This window comes from Marmota flaviventris, chromosome 2, assembly GCF_047511675.1.
Source record: "Marmota flaviventris isolate mMarFla1 chromosome 2, mMarFla1.hap1, whole genome shotgun sequence".
In the NCBI taxonomy this organism is placed as follows: domain Eukaryota; kingdom Metazoa; phylum Chordata; class Mammalia; order Rodentia; family Sciuridae; genus Marmota; species Marmota flaviventris.
In genome coordinates, this window is record NC_092499.1 from 122,575,652 (window position 1) to 122,599,985 (window position 24,334).

Below are 24,334 nucleotides of genomic sequence, written 5' to 3' on the forward strand. Positions count from 1 at the left end.
TCCTGTGTTGAGGATATAGCTCAGTAGTAGAATGCTTGTATACTGTAGGATCCTAGGTTCAATCCCCAGGACAGGAAAAAAAAATTTTTTGATGGGGTGGGGGGTGAGGGATGAGGGTTACTCAGGATTGGACCCAGGGGCACTTAATCACTAAGCCATATCCCCAGCCCTTTTTAATATTTTATTTAGAGACAGGGTCTATGTTGCTTTAGGCCCTCACTAAATTGTTAAGTCGGGCTTCAAACTTGTGACCTCCTGTCTCAACCTCCTGAGCCAGTGGGATGACAGGCATGGGCCACCACACCTGGCTTTTATTTTTTATTTTGAGACAGTGTCTTGCTAAGTTATCAAGGATCTTACAAAATTATTTAAACTCCTTGAACTTGCGATCCTCCTGCCTCAGCCTCCCTAGTCACTGGGATTACAGGAATGCACTACCACACCCAGCTAGAGACTAACAATTTAATTTAAACTTTGCTTCTTTCAGTACAATAGAAATGAAATACAGCACATAAATGCAGACACAATATAACAGCAATTGGGTGGGAAAATAAAAGTGATTTCCTTAACTGAAAAATAACTAGCACTAAAAAATGTTAACAATATTTATTATTATTAATAAAAATTAACTGGCAGTAATAAATATTAACAAAAACATTCTCATACTCAGGCACTGGTTGCAAATGAAAAGGACATAGGATGGGTGTATTCTCAATCTGTGAAGAAAATGTTCCTGAGTTTCGGCCTAGTTCTCCAGAATCGCAGGATCCTCGGCAGGTAGTCTGGCCTCTGCAGGGAAGCTTCTTAGGCTGCACTTTAAGTGGAGAAAGCTTTCCTATTTTCTGTAGGTCACCACCTCCAGGATTTGGCGCATTCTGTATTGCACTATTATCCCCAAAAGGAAACAAAACCATTTAGAAGTAACAGAAATTTAGCTCTTCAAAAAGTGCATGCTATCTGAAGTAAATGAATGATGTTTGAAGGCTAACACTTATTGTTTAACTCAAGTTTTAAAAGCAAATTTCAGATAAATTGTTTTCATTTATAATTTATATTTATGGAGATAAAAACTAATTCTAAGTGCCCCATATAGTCATTTTTATATATACCAATTTAAATAACTTGCTAGCAAGTGCCAATATAGTTCTTTTTAACAACTGAGAAGCACAGAGCCAATAGTTTTAATAATAGAGTGTAAAAACTCTCACGGGTTATAATAAATTGCAATATTATACTGCTACTGCAAGGAATGTAAAAGACTAATGCATGAGAACAGAAATATGGTTTCTTGTTTGCCCTTGGTCAAAGGAGCCTTATAAATATTATGTAAATATTCCACTTATTTCAGTGGAAAGAAAGAGCTTTAGTAAGCTCAATGCTTTTAATCACCAATTAAAGACAAATCTTTAGATTCTCTCTGAAAGGTAAATAGGTTAAAAAACAAAAAGTGAAAACTTAATTCAGATGTTCACTCAAAAAAAAAAAAAAGATGGTTATAAGCTTGTATATTTTTATCAAATATGGCAGCAAAAATACACAAACATGAAAATAGTTCTAAACTATGAGTACAGAAAATTTCACCAATTCATAAACTTTCCACAAGTTTTCCTTTAATATACTAGTCAATACTAAATGAAGCATGCTTTACTCTGGCATAAATTGCCTTCCCAGATATTTTATACTTCCACAAAACTTGCATGACTGTCATTATAAATATCTGTATTAAAGTACCATTTACTGAAGTCAATTTGTAAAGAATGGTCAACTGTGAGATCTGTCGGACAGGCAGGATGGACTTTTTTAGGATCACCTCCAAGAGTTTTCACTGCCTCCCTCATAGCAGCAAAATCCACCATTGCTGGTATTCCACTTAAAAAAAAAAAAAAAGAAGAAGAATATCAAATTACAATTCTAATTTTTTTAAATAAAAAGTTTAATAATAATTAACATGTACTTATTCATTTTTATTTTTAAAAAGTATCCTTTATTAGTATTTATTTTTGAAAATATACTCATTATCCAATTTAGCTGTCCCCTGGTTTAATGAGAATTAACATTATTATCTGAGAATTTGAAAAATAAGAGAAGAGATGATTTTTGGAGGTGCCTGTGGAATTCTTCCTCCAATTTTTTGACAGCCCCTCCCTTTTCCCTAGCTCTAGCCCCTTTGTCCTGTGGTTCCCTCTTATAATCTCAAAGCTATCCACAATAACTGCCCCCCCCAATAACTTTTGCTTATATTCATCCATCCATAATATCCAGGCAACTATGTAACAAGCATGTACTAAATGCCTTCACTGTAATAGATATCATAAGAATGAGGTCAAATAATAGTTTTGGCTCTTAAAGAATTAATAGGGAAGAAAAAGCAATGATTACAGAATAGAAGCATATGTGAGGTAACACAGATCAGACTTAGGTGGGTGGACAAAGGGGATGCTCTAGCAAAATCCTAGGTGCCCTTTGAAATTTAGCTCCAGGTACATTATTCCAATAAATAATTCTTGGGACACCTCAGACCATGCAAGGTCTTTCAGGCTAAAGACATCAGATTTTATTCTAAGTGTGATGGAAATCAAGTGGTACCTGGAGGAATGACATAATCTGATTAACATTTTTAATGAAGTCACTCCATATACCATGTAAAGAACCAACTACAGGCTGCAAGTGTGGGGGCAAGTATACCAGGTAAGAGACTACAGTACTAGTAGTCCAGGTAAAAGAAAATGGGGCTAGAACCAGGATAACAGTGATGGAGAGGTAGAAAATATTTGGACACAGGATATATTTTAAGGTAGCGATGACAGAATTTGCTGACAAGACTGGTAATAGGGTGCAAGGAAGGAGAGGAATCAGAGCTAATCCTAGATTAGAAGCCTAAAAAAACTGGGAGTCTATGGTAGCATTTACTACGAGAGAGAAGATGTAGAAAGGGATAGGTGATATGGACAGTCAAGAAATCAAGTTCTGGATATGTTAAGTTTGAGAAACCTACTAGCTACATAGAGATGACAAGCAGGTAGTTAAGGAAAAGCAGTTTTGGAATAAATGGCATGAGAAATATGTGCCTGATTTTTATTACATGGCTTCAGCTTGGAAAGGGAAACTTTTATAAACTTCATAATTAAAAATAAATCCATACATCAGGAAATCTGAATTTTAAAAGGGAACATTCTAAAAATTCATTCACATAAAATGAACCAATGACTCACGTAAAATCTTGAAGAAGAACACGGGCAGGGAAAAAGGGCACTTCAACAATGTTTTGTTTGGTTTTCCAGTCTAAAATGTTCATAACATCTTCTTTTTTCATTAAAAAGCCATCACAATTTCGTACAGCAGCTTCCAACAGAACCCGTATTGAGTAAGGCAGAACATCTGATTCAAGAGAAAATATTACTATTAATAAGAGAACAATCATATGTATATAATGTAAAAATTACAACAGCAAAAAGATAAAGACATTAATGCAATGTTTTCTCAATTTAAAAATTCACTTTTTAGTCTAACAAACATAGAATCTAATATCATTCATGTTAACTATGACTTTCCTATGCATAACCCCAAGGTCCAAGGCCATGAAAAAGCAAAGACAAAAATTTTCATGTAAGACTTACATTGATTTGGGCATATCACACTATAATCATGACAAATAAATACTTCCTCTTCAGGAAAGACAAGAAAAAAAAAAAGAAAAGCACCAGATATAGATTAAATACCTATTACAGAAAAAAAAAAGTCTGAAAGTTTATAATAAATTTAAAATACTTCAAATCAAAAGCAGTCCAAGTTTAAAAGTAAATCAGGATGCCGGGTGAGAAAAAAATCATTTTATGAAAACTTTCATTCACTCTTGATTACCAGTCTAAAGATATAATAGAGAATTCAGTATTGTTAAATTTTCAATCATATTAAATTCTCACATCAGATTTGGCCACACAATTAGAATTTAAAAGGAAGAGTGAATGAATGTGAGTGGTTGGGACCAGAAGTGTGGCTGTCCACACAATAGATTATCCTGCAGCTGTTTAAAGGATTGATCTCCAGAATACACTATTAAGAGAAAATGTGGGGCAAAATTGTGTTTATAACACATTCTACCTATCCTTACAAAAGGTTAAAAAATATAGATATGTGTAATATATACATATACACACATATATGTATATACATTATAACATATACTAAATATACAATTTGAAAATATTTACTACTGCCAGGATTACACCTGTAATCCCAGTTATGCAGAAGGACCTCAAGTTTGAGGCCAGCATACACAACATAGTGAGACTCTGTCTCAAAAAATCAAAGGGGCCAAGGATGTAGCTTAGTGGTAGAGTGCCCCTGGGTTCAATCCTCAGTACAGGGAAAAAAAAATTACTATAGAAAAATAATTTTTTAAAAAACATATATACATATGTATATTGATATATATGTGCCATATATATATATATATATATATATATATATACACACACACACACACACACACACACACACATGTTGAGCATCCTTAATTAAAAAATCTGAAATTCAAAATGCTTCGAAATTTTTTTTATTTTCCTCCATTGATAAAGTCTATGAAAATATTCCAAAATCTCCAAAACTCCAACACTTGAAAAACACTTCTGGTCCCAACTGTTTTAGTATGAGTAAATGATAGACAAGTTTAAAGTCAGAGAAGTTAAGGAAAAAACATAACAAAACTCTGAGCTTGAAACATAGCTCAGTGGCAAAGTAAATGCCTAGCAAGTGTGAACCCTAAATTCAATTCCTAGCACTAATATATAAATACATAAATAAAAATAAAAATTCTTGTAGGGCGTGGTGGCTCACACCTGTAACCCCAGCAATGCAGGAGGAGGCTAAGGCAGGAGTACTGAAGTTTGAAGCCAGTCTGAGCAATTTAGTGAGACCCTCAGCAACTTATAATGAGACCTATCTCAAAATAAAAAGGAAGAGGGATATAGCTCAATGATAAAAGCACCCCTAGGTTCAATCCCCAGTACCAAATAAACACACAAATATCCATACATTTTAATGAGAAATGTATGAATTCGTGATTTATTTTTCTCTTTCTAAATGTTTTCCTAGCTCTATTCACAGAAAATGCCTAGGACAAAGACAACACAATAGTAATGAATCCCTAGTACCTTAGCCTGTTATTTCTAAAAACTATTTCTCATTTTTAAAACAGTTCCTTAGAAAAATGGCTGATTCTATCTGGAGAAGAAAATGTACAAACTGAGCCTGGAACATCTTGTGTTGGAAATAAAAGACTAATAGGGATACTAATGGATCAATTTGATTCAAAATGAATAATGACTGCTATTCACTGAAACATATCAACTATATAAATAGGCCTTGGTTTATAATGACTCTCAAAAAACACTCTTCCATCAATCACCAATGGAAATTGCTAAGGCATAAACTTATTATTCTGAAAACTGATAAAGGGGACAAAAAAAATCAATCATTAATCTTGTCTCCTCTGATTTCAAGTAACTAAGAGTTAAAAAAGAGAGTTCTCCATTTAGAGAGTTACAGCTAATAAATGTAGAAGGAATAATATAATTAGAAAATACACCACAAACAACACCTAATAAAATATCAGATCTAGGGGCTGTGGCTGTGGCTCAGTAGTAGAGTGCTCGCCTAGCATGGATGAGGCCCTGGGTTCAATCCTCAGCACCACATAAACGTAAAATACAGATATTGTGTCTACCTAAAACTTAAGAATAAACATTTTTTAAAAAAAGAAATATCAGATCTAGACAATGATCATAAAGCTAAAATCATTAGGTTATATGCAGATGGCAGTGGAACTTATAATGGACAGATCAAGCTGATAACACCTATTTCTCTTAGCATCACCCATTATATTTCCTCCTGATGAAGCAGAAAATACAAGTGGCACTAGGAAGTATTATTACAAAACTAAGTACTGTCCATAAATAAGCCCACATATAATCAAATCTCTAGCTTTAACTTCCAGTTAATAAGAAATATGGGCGGGGGGGGGGGGTTTGTTGTGGCTCAGAGGTTGAGTGCTCGCCTAGCATGTGTGAGGCACTGGGTTCAATCCTCAGCACCACATAAAAATACTGTGTCCACCTATTAAAAAAAGTAAGAAATATGGGAGAGAGTAGAACAGTAAAATGAAACTACAAAGCGGCAATCTGCCACATCAAGAACATGGTATATTCTACGGGAAATAACGTGGCTTCTTCAACAAAAAGTAGTAAAGAAAAGGGGGAAAAGAGGACTATTACAAACTAAAAAAGACTTTAGAGACATAGCAATTAAGTGTTATGTGTGGACACTATTTGGACACTGTCTGCACAAACCAAATGTTTTTGATACCAGGAATCGAACCCAGGGGTGCTTAACTGCTGAGCCACATTCCCAGCCCCCCCCCACTTTTTTTTTAAGCGGGTGGGCGCTGCCCCGCTGTCGCCCTGCCCTTCTTTTTTTTTTTTTTTTAATATTTATTCTTTAGTTTTCGGTGGATACAACATCTTTGTTTGTATGTGGTGCTGAGGATCCAACCCGGGCTGCACGCATGCCAGGCGAGCGCGCTACCGCTTGAGCCACATCCCCAGCCCAAGCAGCCCCTTCTTTTTTTAATATTTTATTTTGAGACAGAATCTCCTTAAATTGCTTAGAGCTTCTCTAAGTTGCTGAGGCTGGCTTTAAACTCATGATCCTCCTACCTCAATTACAATTTGATTTGTGCAAGCCACCATGCCCGGCTTGCACAAACCAAATGTAAAAATATATCAAGACAACCAGAGAAAAGTTCTTGCTTACTAGATGTAGATTATATTAAGAAATTACTTAATCTTGTTATGCATGATAATGACACAATTTATTTTTTCAATGCATATCAGATATGCATACTGACGAATATTTACAGGTTAAGAAAATGGCATAATATTTGAAAAAAAAATTGGGTGAAATGTTGATACCTGGCTGATAAATACATGGTGGGTTACTAATGAGTCTCTCCTTGCTTTTTTTTCCCCCATTAAGAAAAAATTTATTGCCAGTGCAGTGGCATACACCTGTAATCAACAACTTGGAGCTGAGACAGTTCGAGGCCAGCCTCAGCAACTTAGCAATGTTCTGTCTCAAAATTTAAAAAAGGGCTGGGAATGTAGCTCAAGGTAAGGCACTCCTGGGTTCAATCTCCAGTACCAAAAAAATCAGAAAATATTTGACTTTTCTGCTATGTTTTAAAATTACATGCACAAATCAGACATGGTTAACGAACTTAGGAAGTTATCGAGCTATTAAAAAATTCAGACCATAAATAAGTAAACAAAGTAAATACAAACAGTAGCAGGTCTTATAAGGGAAGTGAGTAGGATTCAGTAATAGAAGATAGCAGAGGGGATTTTACCCAATACCAATATTCCTCACTACAATGCTACATTTGTTACAAGTGATGAACCTGCATGAATATATCAGTGACCAAAACCCACGGTTTATATTAGGGTTCACACTTAAGTGTTATATCTCCCTGCTTTTATGTTTGAAAATATTCTTACACATAAATGAAAGACTATTAAAGTTGTAATTGAAGAGAAAATTAAAACTACAGAATCAGAAACACTAGATGCAAAGCCTGTATTTGCTATTTACTTAGAAGTGATCTTTAGAAAATGACTAAGTTGATGCATTTTCTCAAATTGGGAATGCTACCTACTTAACAGAGATGTGAAGAACTATCTTACCTCATCTATTTACTTAGCCACATACCTACCTACCCACCCATCCATCCATCCATTTTTTGTGGTACTGGGGAATAATCCCAGGGCACTCTACTACTGAGCCACATTTAAGTCTCACTAAGTTGCCAAGGCTGGACATGAACTTGCTATCCTCCTGCCTTAGCCTCCTGAGTTGCTGGAATTACAGGTGTATGGGTTAGCTGCACCCAGCTAACAGATCTAATATGTCTAAAATACCCAAATTATGACAAACAGTAAGTACTTAACAAATATTAATTTTGATCCTTTTCTCAAATCAGAAATAGTAATATCCCTCAAAACAGAGGGAATTAGAGGGGAAAATATTTTTAATAAAACATTCTGAGAAAATAAGAAAAATATTATCAAAGAAATTAATACATGATTAACTTTTTAATTTGGTTAATTATACTGAGAATCTCAGGAATATTTTTCTTTATATGGCATACACCTGTAATCCCAAACCTGGGAGGCTGAGGCAAGAGAATGGCAAGTTCCTGGCCAGCCTTAGCAACTTAGTGAGATCCTGTTTGAAACTTTTAAATAGGGGGTGGGGTAGGGATGTAGCTCAGTTGTAGAGCACCTCAGGGTTCAATCCCTAGCACCACAAAAAAGAAAGTATTTTACAGAAAGCATGTCATCAGATTTCTAGTTTAACATGGCAAATTATCACTACTTTCTTCTGAAACCCACTAAGTAGTTACAGCAATGTTGTAAACACACAAGAACAAAGAGGAAAAAGCAAAACCAACACAATTTTGGAAAACAAAGTACATGGATGAGTGGTAACAGAATAAACAGAACAGAGAAAGCTGTAACTTAAATGTCTACATGGGGACAGGCAATCCAAAACAAAGACTAGGTATCTGGATTGCCTAAGCTTTCTTAGGGAAGTTAGAATACAATGAAGCAATGCCTTTAAAATTCCAATAGAAAACAATTTCCAGACCAGAAATTTACACACTGGCAAACTACTAAATAATCAGGTAAGGTCTCAAAAATCTACTTCCCAGGCAACCCTTCTAAAGAAACTTCTGGAGGATATGCTCTATAAAACAAAACAGTAAACAAAATTAGAAAAATCATGAAATCTAGGAAAAAGTCTCCAACATAGGACCAAGAGCAAAGACTCTTTAAAGACCCAATTGCTGTGCAAGTCACAGTGTAATCAGTTTCAAATGGAGCAAAAGATAAAAAAGTCCAGAGGGGATGCTGCCAATAAAACGGAAAAAAAAAAATGATTGATTTCCTGATTATAACCAACAGGAGTTCAGTTCTCTTGAACAGTTTGGAAATAAATTATTGATAAGAATACTAAAAACTAAGCAAACAAAAAAAAAAAATCACTAATTACAGGGAAAATACAAAATTGTATGAGAAATGTGCAACAATGACTACATGGACTGGCTGAGAATTATTTATAGTGATAATAAATTACAATGAGATGCATGAATATATGTAGAAGTATCAAATCCTCATTTTCCATAGCAGAAATTCACTAAAATCTGAAATAGAAAAATAAAAGAATCAGCAGCATAAGCAAAGACTATTTAATTATGTGCAGGAAATTACCAGAAAAAAGCAGCCACGAGAACTGAAATTTTTCTGGGGAGCAGACACAGGGAGTGGGAGATAAGAAAAGGGACTGCTATTTTGGGTATAATCTTTGTGAGGGTTTTAAATTATATTATTTGAAGATTAAAAAGCAATTACCAAATAGTGCTATGAGAAAAATGAACCACAAATGTTAACTAGACACTTTTTCACAAAGCAGCACTGCCACAAATTTGTCTAATTTCAAAATCATGACAGAGACTTATTGCAAGGAAAGATGCAACCAAACAAAATTTCATATTTCATCCCGTGGAAGTCAGTCTCTGATATTATGATATCATTAATGTTGGCCTTCTGATATTCATGCTGCCATGAAATCTGTTCTGAATCAGTTCTGCTAGTGTGACCAACAATGTATGGCAGAGATGAGAGTGTATGATTTTCAAGACCAGGACATTTTTTCCACTTCAGTCTTCCTCTCTTACTCACTCTGGGGAAGCCAGCAGATGCCTGTTTTGAAACAATCAAGTAGTCCTTAGGAGACACCCATATGGGGAAGAATTGAGGCCTCTCCATCATCAGTGAACACCAACACCTGCCAGCCATGTGCTTGAACCCTCAGAAGCAGGTTCTCTACCTTTGTCTAGCCTTCAGGTGAATGCATCCTCAGAACATTTGGCTGTAACCTCATTAAAGACCCTGAGCCAGAACTCCTCAACTAAGTCATTCTGAAATCCCTAATGTATAGAGACTATGAGAGATAATAAATGCCCATTATTGCATTAAACTACAAAGCTTTTGGTTTGTTATCTTCTTCTTCTGCTGTTATTTATTTAGGACCTACTAAGAAACAGGTGCTTTATATCAGCTCACGTAGGTTTTTTTTTTTTTTGGTACTGGGAATTAAACTCAGGGGACCCAGGGGTGCTTAACCACTGAGCCACATTCCCAGCTAGATTTATTTACTTATTTATTGAGACAGGGTCTTGCTGAGTTTCTTAGGGCCTTGCTAAATTGCTGAGGCTGGTTTTGAATTTGTGATCCTCCTGCCTCAGCCTCCTGAGTCGCTGGGATTACAGGCATATGCCACCATCCGCAGCAATCTCATGTAATTCTTAGAGTAAACCCATAGGATTTTTCAGTAGAAGAGCTATATAGTAAAGAGAAAACTAGCAGATGTGAGAGAATGGACACAGATGCTCTGGTTTGTTTTTTAGCAATATTAATCCCCCACCCCCGATTCTGGAACAGCTATAAAGTTCAGGGAAGGCCCTTAATCCCTTTCTTCCTCCTCATTCTCCCCACACCACCCCATATACTCTCCTGTTCCAATATACCATCTTAAAGTTCCCTAATCTTCTAAACCTTCCCAATTCCCATTCTCATATCTGTTCTTCAATACCACAAGGACTTAAATTTCCTCTTTCAGTCAACGCCTGCTTGTATGTACTTTCCATACGTATATAGTTCTATATGGCTCAATTTCTTAGTTCCCCAAATCCTATTTAACTTGCCTCTTTGTTTCAACCTATCTGCCCAAGGGGGGAGGGGGGAGAATCAAACCCAGGTTTTTTTTGTTTTTTTTTCCAGTTGGTCCACTCCATATCACTTCCCTATTCAAGAACTGTTCTTTAAAAAAAAAAAAAAAAGACTTTACTAAGCCAGGTGGTATAGTGCATGCCTGTAATCTCAGCAACGCAGAAAGCTGAGATAGGATCCCAAGTTAGAGGCCAGCCTTGGCAACTTAAGGAGACCCTGTGTCAAAATTTAAAAATTATTTAAAAAAAAAAAAAAAGGTGGGGGGGGAGATGGAGCTCAGTAATAGAGCATGCTTTAGCATGGGGGGAAAAAGGAAAACAATACCTTTATTGAGGTAATTATTATCTTGTATTGAAATACTATCATCTTGTAATTCACCCTTTCCAAGTTTACAATTTAATGATTTTTAGTAAATTTGCCAAGTTGTGCAACCAGCATCATGAATCAGTTTTAAAGCATTTTCATCAAGCCAGCAGTTCCCTTACATCCATTTACTGGTAATCCTCATCCTCTCCTCTCCAATCCCAGGAACCACTAATCTGCTCCATCTGCCTTTTTGGACATTTCATATAAATGGAATCATATAATAAGGACTCCTATATCTGGCTTTTCTCATTGAGTGTGCTTTTAAGGTTCATTCATACTGTTGCATGACTATAATTAATTTCTCTTCGTTATGAAAGTATTCCATCACATACCAATTCTGTATATCCATGCACCTACTAAAAAGATATTTAGGTGTTTCCAATTTTCAGTTATTAGGAATAATGCTGCTAAAACCATTAGCTTGCAAATTTGTGTAGATTGATGTTTTCCCTTCTCTTGAATAAATACCTTAGAATGAAATTGCTGAGTTATATGGCAAATTTATATGTAACATTTATTTGTTTTCCTTTTTCATGGTGCTGGGAGCCAAACTCAGGGTCTTGCCCAGGCTAGACAAGTGCTTGACCACTGAGCCATCCCTTAAATTTTTAAGAAACTGCTAAATTGTTTTCAAAAGTGGAAGCACCATTTTATATTTCCACCAGCAATGTAGTATGAGAGTTTACATTTTTCCATATCCTCTCCAACATTTGTTACTATCTTTTATATAATACTCATTCTAGAGTTATGAAATGGCAATTCAATATAGTAGTACCAATTCAATATAGTAGTAAAGGAGGAGAAAGGGGGATGGGGAAACTCTAAAAAATGCATAACTATAACCTGAGTTGAGTCCTCACTATTCACCCAGAATCCTACTTTTTCTGATCTACTTATTTTCCAACACTCCACAACAATTATTTCCTATCTTCATTCACTCTCCTTAAAACAGTCTCTACTTACCTTCTATAGGAACTAGAGTACTTCCTATCTCGTATTAACAGAAACCAATAGTTCCTACTTGGGCTTCCTCCTATATACCCACAAATCTTGCTGTCTGTGGATTTACCCTTTCCCTAGTTAAGAAGGGAGCTACAGAAATCCTCCTATTAAATGCCAACTTCTCTCTAGAAGCTCTGCATCCCATTCCCACTGACCATTTTAAGACCACAGTCATCAATCATCACCTTCTCTTTTTGCCATTTACCGCTTAACTGGATTCTTCCCATCAAGATTTATAGTCTGTAGCCCTAGTTTAACAAAAAAGATTCCAGAAATGCCATCTTCAAATTTTGAACCAAGTTTTTTGAAAGAATTATCCATATTCCCAAGTGTACTGTTCTACCTTCCATTCATTCCTCAGCCCACATCAATCTGATTTACATCCTTAAAACACCAACAAAGGAGGGTCTCAGTAGAGTCCTAATATCCTTTCCATAATATTCAACAAGGCTAACAATTTCCTCCTTAAAGTAGACTTTTTCTACTGGCTTCTACAACACCCTTCTTTGAAGACAATTTTTACATGTCTCATCTTACATTTCTGCATGACTTGCAAATAGAGACAATAACTGCCTTTGTTTCAGACTGTATTCTCAAAGCTTTCTGCAGTGATTAACTTCAGAAGATAGTGTCTCCCTCTGCAGCAAAGGGCAGATAAGATTACTGTCCATTATAAAATATTTGGGTTCCCTAAGTCACAGTTCCTTTTCTGTAACTACTGCATGTACAGGTGTTGCCTGGCTGTCTTCAACATCACCCTGGGAGCAGTGTGAAGAAGAAGAGGCGAGAACGACCCCCCCCCGCCCCCGACCGACCAAAGCCGCGCGCCGCTGCATCCCGGCGTCCAGCCGCCGTCACCACCATGCCCAAGAGAAAGGCTGAAGGGGATGCTAAAGGAGATAAAAGTAAGGTGAAAGACGAACCACAGAGAAGATCTGCAAGGTTGTCTGCCAAACCTGCTCCTCCAAAGCCAGAGCCCAAGCCTAAAAAGGCCCCTGCAAAGAAGGGAGAGAAGGTACCCAAAGGGAAAAGCTGACACTGGCAAGGATGGGAATAACCCTGCAGAAAATGGAGATGCCAAAACAGACCAGGCACAGAAAGCTGAAGGTGCTGGAGATGCCAAGTGAAGTGTGTGCGTTTTTGATAACTGTGTACTTCTGGTGACTGTACAGTTTGAAATACTATTTTTTATCAAGTTTTATAAAAATGCAGAATTTTGTTTTACTTTTTTTTTTTTTAAGCTGTTGTTAGCACACAGAACACTTCATTGTTTTTTTTGGGAGGAAGGAGCATATGTCACTAGAAGAATGTCTCCAAAGCTGGATTGCTATGGGGGAAGACACCTTTCCCTTCTAGTTTTGAGAGACCTCCTCTTTGTTCCCAAGAGGAAGGGATTCCCTGATGTTGGCACACATAGCCACCTTGGCACAAATGCCTTGTGGTATGGAAAAAATCAACTCATCTGTATGTCCTCCTGTCCCTCTCTGCCATCAGCATAGACTTAATTCCCCTAAACTCAGACCTATTGGAACCTGATTCCCAACAATTGGTGTGTGTGGGGGGCAATCTGGACTTTCCAGTGACGTCATTGAGAATAGTGTCTCTCAGAAGAGCAGCAGTTCCTTTTCTAGATTGTGGATCTTCAGATTAATAATTTTTGCCATTTTCCTTTCATTTCCTGAAAGTCAGGGTCGGCTTGTAAAAAGTTGTTAAACAACATGCTAAATGTGAAATGTCAACCCTCACTCTAAACTTTCCCTATTCAGAGCATCAAATGAAAACTTCACTGGGTCTTATAGTGGCTTTCTGATTTTGGTAGTCCATTCAAGAAGGGAGTTTGAAAGTTGTTGTATACTGTTAAGGATTGTCTGCCCATGTCCTGCCTGAAATACCATGATTGTTTATGAAAAGTATCTTTAATAAAGCTGGATACAGTTTGGCTTGGGGAAAAAAAAAAAAATCACCCTGAAGAAAACGGAGCTTAAGAAACCAACACGAATGAAGACACTAAGAATGTTGCTCTGTATGAGTAATAAACCATACATGTCTTTTGATGCAGTAGTTGCATGCCTTCTGTCAAAATCAATGAAACTGTCAGGCTAACCTATTAACTTCTAAGGAAGATAAAATGTTAGAACCTTTACAGTTTCTCACACTTTGTGGAAGCTCTGTTTTGGGTTCCACCTGATATTTAAATGTAGAAGCTCCTTAGAGTTCATATCTAGACTCAATTCTCACTCTATACTGTCTTCCCTAAGGATACTACTTCTATGGCTTCAAATATATCTATCTGTTCACCAATAATTCAAAAATACTTTTCTGCAGTTTAGGTCAGTCTTCTGAGCTCCAAAACCACCTATCTAATTGCCTCCTGATTATCTATTGATATATTACCAAATTCACTAGTATCTAAGTGAAACTCAGTGATTTCCCTCTTTCCCTGCCCCTTATTAGCACCTCCTCTTGTGCTTTTTAACTCAGTAAATAGCACCACCATCCATCCAGAAGCTAACGCCAAGACAGGCATTATCCTTGACATCTCTCTCACCCATCTTTTTAATTTATCTACTTCTATCACCACTACCATAGTTGAAATCCCCAATATATCTTTTCTTCTAAGTTCTCTAGGTTACCTTTACACCCTCAAGCTTGCCATACACAAGTAAAATAAAGGCATTCTGTCCATCTCTAACAACAACAACAACAACAAAAAAAAAAACAACATTGATTTGGGAGACTGAGGTAAGCATATCATAATTTTGAGGGTGGCCTAGGTAACTTAATGAGACTTTATCTCAAGCCATGTGGGAACCAGGATGCTGGTAACTTAAATTGGGAAAGTATGATAATTTGTGTTATCACTCTTCTGAAATGAGCTGATGATAACAGTTATCCCTGTGAACAATATATTTTTAAAATATTTATTTTTAATTGTAGTTGGATCCAATATCTTTATTTTAATGTGGTGCTGAGGATTGAACCCAGGGCCTTGCACATGCTAGGCGAGCACTCTACTGCTGAGCCACAACCTCAGCTCCCTTGAACAATAATTTAGTGGAAGATTCAACAGGTGATTCAGGCTCTGAAAAATAAAATGTTGAAATCTGCTATTTTTTTTAAAAAATTTTTTAGTTATCAATGGACCTTTATTTATTTGCTTATTTATATGTGGTGCTGGGAATTGAACGCAGTGCCTCACACGTATGAGGCAAATGCTCTACCTCTGAGCTACAACTCCAGCCCCAAGGTCTGCTACTTCATATGGGAGGCAGTTGACATGAAGGACATACAGAGGGGCTCCTAAGATCATAGGCCCCACTCTTTAAGGATAAATGGCTACTATCGAGAGTAAGCAATACATGGGGCTGGGGTTGTGGCTCAGTAAGCAGAGTGCTTGCCCAGCACATGTGAGGCACTGGGTCTGACCCTTAGTAACACATCATTAATAAAATAAAGGCATTCTGTCCATCTACAACTACAAAAAAAATTTAAAAATCACAGTACAGAGGTGACAAAATATTGGCTGAACATTTCGTTTGCATAGCTTTAACATTTTAAAATCTAAAATGCCAATATTTAAAAGACATTTTTTTGCTTTTACATAAAAATCCAAACTTCTGGCTTAATTTAAAAATTGGAAAATTGTACAATGGTGATCTCAAACTTCCACTGAAACTCAGTAGCATCCCTTTTTTAGAAGGTATGTGCTCTCCTGTTGACCACAATTCCCAGCAGGACCATTTCACTTGTTTATGCTGCCTCTGGTTCCTATAAACATGAGTTTGCAATCACCAGTATAACAGGTTTTTACAAGCATAGGCTTTGAAATCACAGATTTTTGTTCATGTTCTCTGCCACTATATGGTGGCAAAAGCCTTCAAGAAATAGTGTTATCTTTTAGAGTTCAAACTGAGACCTTGGCCATGTGGATAAGAGAACTGAAAGAATTGGATACATTAAATACTCATTAAATTCTAGCAGTTTTATTACTGCTACTAAGCTGGGAAACAGAATGGTATTGAGGGGAAAAGTGTTGGTCTTGAAATCAAAAGGTTTCCTCACTTAGAAGAAATCACTCATGGAAAATATAGGTTATTAAAAACTGAGCCAAGTGCGGTGCCACACACCTGTAATCCCAGCAGCTCAGGAGGCTGAGGCAGGAGGATCATGAGTTCAAAGCCAGCCTCAGCAAAAGCAAATGGCTACGCAACTCAGTGAGGACTCTGTCTCTAAATCAAATACAAAATAGGGCTGGGGATGTGGTTCAGAAGTAGGGTGCACTCCTAGAATGCATGAGGCCCTGGGTTCAATTCACCAATAGCACACAATAAAAGCGGCAAGGGCTAAGAAGTAGGCTTTTGGAGGAAGTTGGAAACACTCAAAAGACTGGAGTCACGCTCTGCACCTGCCAAAGGCCTTCAAGAAATAGTGGTATCTTTTAGAGTTCAGACTGAGAAAGGCTGGTGGCTAGGACAAGAACTAGATGGAATAGGCATAGGATAAACCTAGAAAACCTTATTCAAGGTCAAGGTCCAGAAGAAAAGATGAGAAAACTGTTAGAAAGTCTTGTAGTCCCACCAGACCTTGCAGCAATGTTAACTCACTCCTTTGTCTGACTAGAATCAAGGTACTGTTTCTAAGTTGATCTGGGCTAGATGGATTAACTTCCAATAAGCTCTGAAACTGGTGTCTCTGTGTGTTTAATATATTACCAGTGATAGTTTAAGAAGGTAGTAGAAAAACATATTTCATGCTTAAGAGTTTTTGCTTACTAAGGCTTATAAAACAAGAAAAGTAATCTCACTTTATTGATGAAGGTGCAGAAACACATTCTCTTCTCATTCATTACTGATGACATATAAACCAGCATCACTAAATAACACAACAGATATACATCCTATTGCCTTTTCAAACTGCTATTGTGAAAGGGACAGTCCTCAGTGTCCTGTCGTCTGTCTCCTTGGCTACCACTGAAGTAAAAGCCAATACCACGGCAAGTCAATAACCAAAAGCCCCATATGAAACGTCATACACTAGACAACTAGATTCATCTCTCATGATTTGTAATGAGGATAGACTGAACCAGAAAGATGTTAAGAGCAAAGTCTAATGAGAAACTCATTTGGAGCCTTGGCAGAGGGCAGAAATCTAAAGTCCCTGAGAGAAAAAATAAAGAGCTAACTCAATTCTGGTCCTTTCTTAAGATAGCCACTTTCATTGGCCTGGGAGGTCTGTATCATCACAATCATTCTTCACTTGAGTTAGTGGGTATTTCTTCTTCACAATCAAAAAGCAGACAGACTCTTGGGCAAAATATGCTATTGGTGAGTGTATGGTTGTACATGATATGTAGAATACTGTTAGGAAAAGGTAATGCTTAGAAAGTTACATACTATGTAAACACATTATAATTAAATTGTTTCATTGCTTAACCAACCCACAGCCCTTTCCAGAGCCCAACAGAAAAGATCAGAAAACAGGACTTGTGTCCCTTCCATCCAGCGTTGGACCACAACAGAAACCAACCAAATCTAATCAATATAGGTTAAAACAACAGGCAAAAATGACACCTACAGGTACATTCTTAACTGGTTGATAAACTAGTCATAACGAAGAATGAATGGTCAGGAGTGGTCATACTGGGAATTAATATCAAAGTAAGTAAACTGAGCTACGGAGACAGAAGATTAGGGTAGAAGTAAAAAAGACACAGGGATAAAGACACCAGATAGTCTTTAAGTGACAAACAGAACAATAGCCTCTGACTCAGAAATTCTGATCCTGAAGAAGCCTGTTTTCTTTTGTTGTCTTTGGATGTCTGGAAACTGCAGCATCTTTTTTACTTGAGTGTTTGCTTCTTACATCCAGGGTAAAGACTGGAATAGAAAGTATTGTAAAGGTAAAAAAATAAAAGTGTAATGGGGGATGTAAGGAAGAGCACACTTCTAATCTAAGAATCCTATATCTTCTATATAATAATAAACTTGCCCCCCAAAATAAAAATATTAGGGGATGAGGATATGTGCATGTACATCACACTATTATTTATATGCGCGTGTGCGCGCACACACACACACACATCAACACAGACATATATTAGTCTTATTTATAAATAGAGAAAAGTAGGAAACAATCTCAACATTCAAAATTCTGTTAACCTAATCATGATGTATTCATACTGGCAAGATTATGCAGCCATTAGAAGCTATACAGAAGTACAGATATCCTCTTCTACTTGAACCATGCTCCCTGACTCAGAAACCAAATAGAGATAGCATGGGATAGTTGTTTTCAATAACCTGGAAAGATGTTTGTGATGTTAGGCTTTAAAAAAAAAGTTACAATATATACTGTATTTTCATTAAAAGTAGCACTTAAATATGTTTGTATATACACACTTTCCATTCTGTCTGTAATGTTCACTTCTTTTTTGCGACTCTTATAAACAATAAAAACTCGAAAATATTAAATGCAGATTTTCAAAGATTACAGGGTATGATATGGATGCCAAGTCCTGACTCTATTTTAGGACTGAGGGGTATTGTGATTAAGAAAGCAAGCAGTCGGGAAGGAAAAAAGAAAGGGTAAATGAGATGACCTAAGATTATGAAGGAGGGGACCTGGGGCTTTATACCAGCTAAAAGTCTTACTGCCCAGTAACAGTCACTCTCTAAAATTAACATTTTATTCTAGCCAATCTCTCCAATGTCTTCCCCCTAACATATTCACTCATTTTCCTATAATGCATTCATTCTAATTCTCTATGGTTGACTATCCTTCATCATGCCTTTGTTCAATAGCAATTCCACTCTCAGTTCCTTCAAAAAGCAGACTATTCTAGACAACAGGGATTGCTCCCTGCCTTGAAAATAGGAACACTGTCAAATTCAGGGGTCTACCTAAGAGTCATTCAAAAATCTCTACACTTCTAGTTATGCACTGGAGTGCCAAATAGGCAGCTCCAAGAGCATAAAAAAGGCACTTCCCCACGAGGGAAATCACACAAGATTAAAATGTAATCAATGTCTATGACGTGACCCCTTCCATACCTTAAATATAAATCTGGAGGCAAAAGAATAAAATGGCAGCACAAAAAGCAGAAATCAAATGACTTGTGTTGTATTCTGTCTAAAGACAGATTAAGAAAGGGCAATTGGGGGCTGGAGTCATAGCACAAGTGGTAGAGCACTTGCCTAGTATGTGTGAGGCATTGAGTTCAATTCTCAGCACCACATATAAATAAATGAAATAAAGGTCCACTGACAACTAAAAAAATATTTTTAAAGAAATTAATTTAAAAAAGAAAAGGAAAAAAAAAGGGCAGTCAGGTGGTGCTTACCTATAATTCCAGCAATTTGGGAGGCTGAGGGCTGAGGAAGGATGATGCTAAGTTCAAGGCCAGCCTAATCAACTTAGCAAGAGACCCTGTCTCAAAACTAAAAGAGGCTGCGAGTATAGCTCAGTAGCAGAGCATCCCTGGATCCAATCCCCAGTTCTGGGGGTGGGGGTTGGGGATAAGAAAAGGTATTATGTTAGTGAGGCAAATAATACCTCACTTACCACTCATTCTTGACCACTTCTCCCTTTGTGAATCATAAAAGTATAAGCTAAAACACTCTACCACTCACTGTGTGTACACATATATATTTGGCAATACTGGGGATTAAACCCAGGGCCTTGCACATGCTAGGCAAGGATTCTCTACCACTGAGGTACATCCCCCACTCCAATTCAGCTTTCTTGAAGCTAAGAGTGGTCACTGACATTTTGGTGAAACAGATAAAAGCCCCTGAGGAGGGATTTCCTTTCTATTTTGCCATTCCAGGTGCCTGGAATATGAACATAATGTCTGGAGGTGCAACAGCTATTCTGTAACCAAAAAATGACAGGAAAATGGAAAGTAGAACCCTAGATCCTTGCAGGGAACATGCTACACAGTCCAATCTGCCCATCTCCAGACTTCTGGTATGTCAGAAAAACTCCTATTTGGTTTGTTTTGGCTTTCTCCTTCCTTTTTTTTTTTTTTTTCCCACCAGCAATTGAACCCAGGGGCACTTTACCACTTAAGACAAACTGGCTTGGAATCCTCCCACCTCAGCCTCCCAAGTTGCTGGGATTACAGACATGCGCCACCACACCTGGCACAAACTCCTATTTGTTAATGTCACTTGCACAGCAGGTTTTCATTTCTGTGAAGCTGTGGGCATTCCTACATGGAACTTAGAACAGTGGTTCTCAACTATCTTTCTTCCTCAACAAATATGAAGGACAGAAAACATACCCTTTACTAAGTTACTCATTATAGCTCTGATTCTCAACTTGGCAGACATCAGAAGTTTGAAAAAGGGCAGAGAATACGGTGACCCTGAATCTTGGTGACTACCAAAGCAATATCTTCCTATTATAAGCACATGTCTGTGAAACCAATCTGGTCCCTCTAAACAAGCAATAAGGATTTTTTGTGCTGATGCTAAGCAAAAGACTTCTCACCCAAGAAGCTGTTTTTCTTTCCAAAGTCAATTCTTCTTTCAAATTTTATTTCCTCTAAGTAATGACTAAGAAATCACTTAAGTAACTATTAATAAACCTCTGTTAACAACTACTCTACAAAAAAAAATGGATACTGATTTCACAGAAATAAAAACCAAGTTTGCTTCAGAAGCATTTATATTATATTTATCATGGTTATAATAAAAACTCTGGTAACTCTGGGATTACATTATATATAGATGGCTCATGTACAATTATATACAGGTGCCCATGAGAGAACATTTCCCACAAGAGACCATTTAATGTTTATCTTATTAATCAATCCCTTTCAGTGCATTTTACTATTGTTTTATATTCCCTACATTTGAGAAATACAGGCTGTCTTCAAGTGGGCACATTTCCACAAACCAGCCACAGAAACTATTCCTACTCAATTTTAAAGGCACTTTTATATATATTCTATTATGCTGTAAAATTTGGATTAAAAAAAATTTCCAGATAAGAATCACTAGATATTTTTGAGAAGAAGATAAAAGACGTTTCCCGTGTAAAATCAATTAAGGTTTTTTAAAACTGATGTAGGCTAGATGCTCTGGTGCACACCTGTAATTCCAGCAACTCAGAAGGCTGAGGCAGGAGGGTCACAATTTCAAGGCCAACCTCAGTAACTTAGGGATACCCTGACTCAAAAAAAAAAAAAAAAAAAAATACTGGAGTCAGTGGTAAAGTGCTCATGTTCAATCCCTGGTACTACAAAAAAACAAACTAAGCTAATGCAAACTCTTCATCAGTGAAGGAAAAAAATACATGTAAATGAAAGACACAAAGCACTAAGAAAACAACCAACCTCTCTTAACATATCAATATAAGCTACTACAACTACATATATAAAGTAATTGCTTTCATTTGGGTGAACTATTTATTTTTAAAAGGCAATCTAATTCTAAAACGGATTTTCTAAGATATGCTAAAATATCTAAATCTTCTTATAATGCACAAAAAAGTACTGCACATGGAAGTCTAGAATATTTAAGTTTACCAAAATCTACAGGAAAAACACAAGAACAATCCTCCTTATTAAACAAGAGGGGATGGGCTAGGGATATAGCTCAGTTGGTAGAATGCTTGCCTCACATGCACAAAGCCCTGGGTTTAATCCCCAGCACCAGCACCGCCCCCCCACCCAAAAAAAAAAAAAACCAAGAGGGGAATAAACAAGATTAAAGAAAATCTCACTCCAAAACTGACTGTGATAGGTTTGACATTCATCGTCGCATGCATATTTCACTGAAAAGTTCAAAAATAAGGATACAGTAGCACATGCCTATTAATTCCAGCAACTTGGGATGCCAGGGCAGGACAGAGGATTTCAAGTTCAAGGCCAGCCTCAGCAACTTAGTGAGGCACTAAGCAACTTAGTGAGGCACTAAGCAACTTTGTGAGACCCTGTCTCAAAATAAAATTTTAAAAAGGGCTAGAGATGTGGCTCAGTGGTTAAGCACCCCTGAGTTCAATCCCTGGTACCAAAAAAATAAAAATAAATATATATATATATATTTTTTTTTTCACAAATAATAATCACTCTTTCAATGGGTTTTCCCTTCACTGGCTCGGCTGAAAGTCAATATACTCAAGACTTCTACCCACTGAGAGATGGAAGCCAAGTTCATTCTTCTGAGATGCCAGTGAAAGGTTTGATCCCTGATGAAGAGCATGTATATGTCTACCAAGTGTTGATGTACAGGTCAAAATAAAACTATTTCCATACTGGAGAACAACTCAAATTCGTGGGTTCAGTTGATGATTCCTATTGAAAGGATGGCATAAAGAATAACTGGAGGCGCTGTTCACTTGAGAAAGTAAAATATATATTTAATCATTACAGAACATTAATAGGTTTACTAAGTTAAAAAAAAAAGTTCCTTAGAGTTTCCTTAGAGAAAAATTTTATCACTTTTTTAAACGAGAATATAAGATATGAGCTTATATCACCGTCAAACAAAAGTTGTTCCAAGAGGAATTTTTAAAATTTTTAAATGGTATAAATATGTGTAGGTATACCTGTTTCAACATGGTGGAAATAAATTTAAAATTTCTTCAGCTCAGCTTGACAAATGCACTTTAATTATTAGAAATTAAATAAACCACAAAAAATGTAAATCAACATTACCATACTTGGTGCCTCCAAGTTTAGGTACATTGAAGAACTTCTTACTTGAATTGTCATTTAATGTTTCAATAAGGTACTCAAAGGCATATCCTGGGGGAGATAAAAAAAACTTTCATTAAACGTAGCTACAAAGTAAAATTACCTGGATATTAGTTTTGCCCAACAGAATCTTCTTCATTGTTCAATAAGGCAGTTATTAGCCACAGGTGGCTACCGCTCACTTGAAATGTGGCTACAGAAGCTGAGAAAATGGAATTTTTAACTTTTAAGTCACACATGGCTAATGTCCACAATACTGGACAGTATAATTTTAAACTATGACTCTTTTTCAAGCAAAATCTGGTAAGATAATTCACTCCTAAAATGTGTTTGAGAATGCCTGGAAAGAATATGAATGACTTACCCGGTTTATAGGCACGTTTTAGAAAGACATGTCCTAAAAATTGTGTAAATTCAAGATAGAACAATTTGAGAACACAACTGCTAGAATTATTTTTTAAAAACTTAAAATTTTTTTATTGCACATTCAACAACTGACAAAACCAAAACAACAACAAAAAAAAAACATAAGACATTCTAGGTCTTAAGGATTAAGATAAAACTGAACAACAAAACACTGAGGTAAACTAGCATATTCTCCCTAACGGTCCTTCTGGTTTGGCTGCAATTTAAGCTGAACCTCATGGTCAAAGACCTATAAACCTCACTGGTTTATGCCCCAGGTCCAAATGTTCTCCAGGGAAATGGCAGGGAGGCAGCCTTGAGGTTGAAAAGAACCTTTAGATCTTTTTATGAAGACACTGCAGTGGGTGGGTAGGACCCTCAACACAGTTAGGGCCACCGTCCAAAATGAAGAGACATAAGCACAGCCCACTTTCAGAATGGCTCGTGTTTTCCTCTTTTTGTAGAGGGAGGTGGACGTGGGAAGAAATTCATAGCTGCAATCAATGATCAGAAAACAGGCTGACTACGGTTCAGCCTTGACTGCCCCTAATTCTGCTTCCAGAGACAAGAGGAAAGAGCTCCAGGCTGGGCAGTGGGCTAGACAACAAGATAGGTGGACCCAAACAAGGAGACAAGGACCCCCACCCCCATTTCTCACAAGTGGGGGGCGGGTAGGGGAAGATGGTGGGCCTCTCTCTCCCTGCACCTAGTGTCACTAACTAGGGCTAGGAGGCCGCAGGCACAAAGCGGCGACCACCGGGATGAGGTAGGTGCGGGTCACAGCCGGAGGCCAGGCCTATGGCCCGACTGAGAACCCGCTAGGAGAGTGGGGGCGGGGAGGCCTGCCTTCCGCGGCCTCCGCGCAGAGCGCGGCCCAGCAGACAGGCCCCGAGGGGAGCACGAACTGAGAGCCCTGAGGGATCCGGGCGCCGGCCGGGCGACTCTAGGCGAGAGAATCAAGGAACACGGCGCCCGGGCAGCGCGTGTCTCCAGCAGCTAGACCCAAGTCGGCGGCCCG

At 37.4% G+C, this 24,334-nt stretch overlaps 1 protein-coding gene and 1 pseudogene across 1 annotated transcript in view; one reads left to right on the forward strand and one right to left on the reverse strand.

Moving 5' to 3' along the window:
* Ireb2 (iron responsive element binding protein 2) overlaps positions 1-24,334 on the reverse strand; it is a 51,065-nt gene that overhangs the window by 26,613 nt on the left and 118 nt on the right. The window contains exons 2-5 of the mRNA XM_027925914.2: positions 22,873-22,962; positions 3,213-3,378; positions 1,732-1,869; positions 667-885 (exon numbers count right to left, since the gene is read on the reverse strand). Coding sequence (XP_027781715.2) covers positions 667-885; positions 1,732-1,869; positions 3,213-3,378; positions 22,873-22,962 — 613 coding nt within the window. The remainder of the gene's footprint in view (positions 1-666; positions 886-1,731; positions 1,870-3,212; positions 3,379-22,872; positions 22,963-24,334) is intronic.
* LOC114084848 (non-histone chromosomal protein HMG-17 pseudogene) lies at positions 13,075-13,436 on the forward strand (annotated as a pseudogene).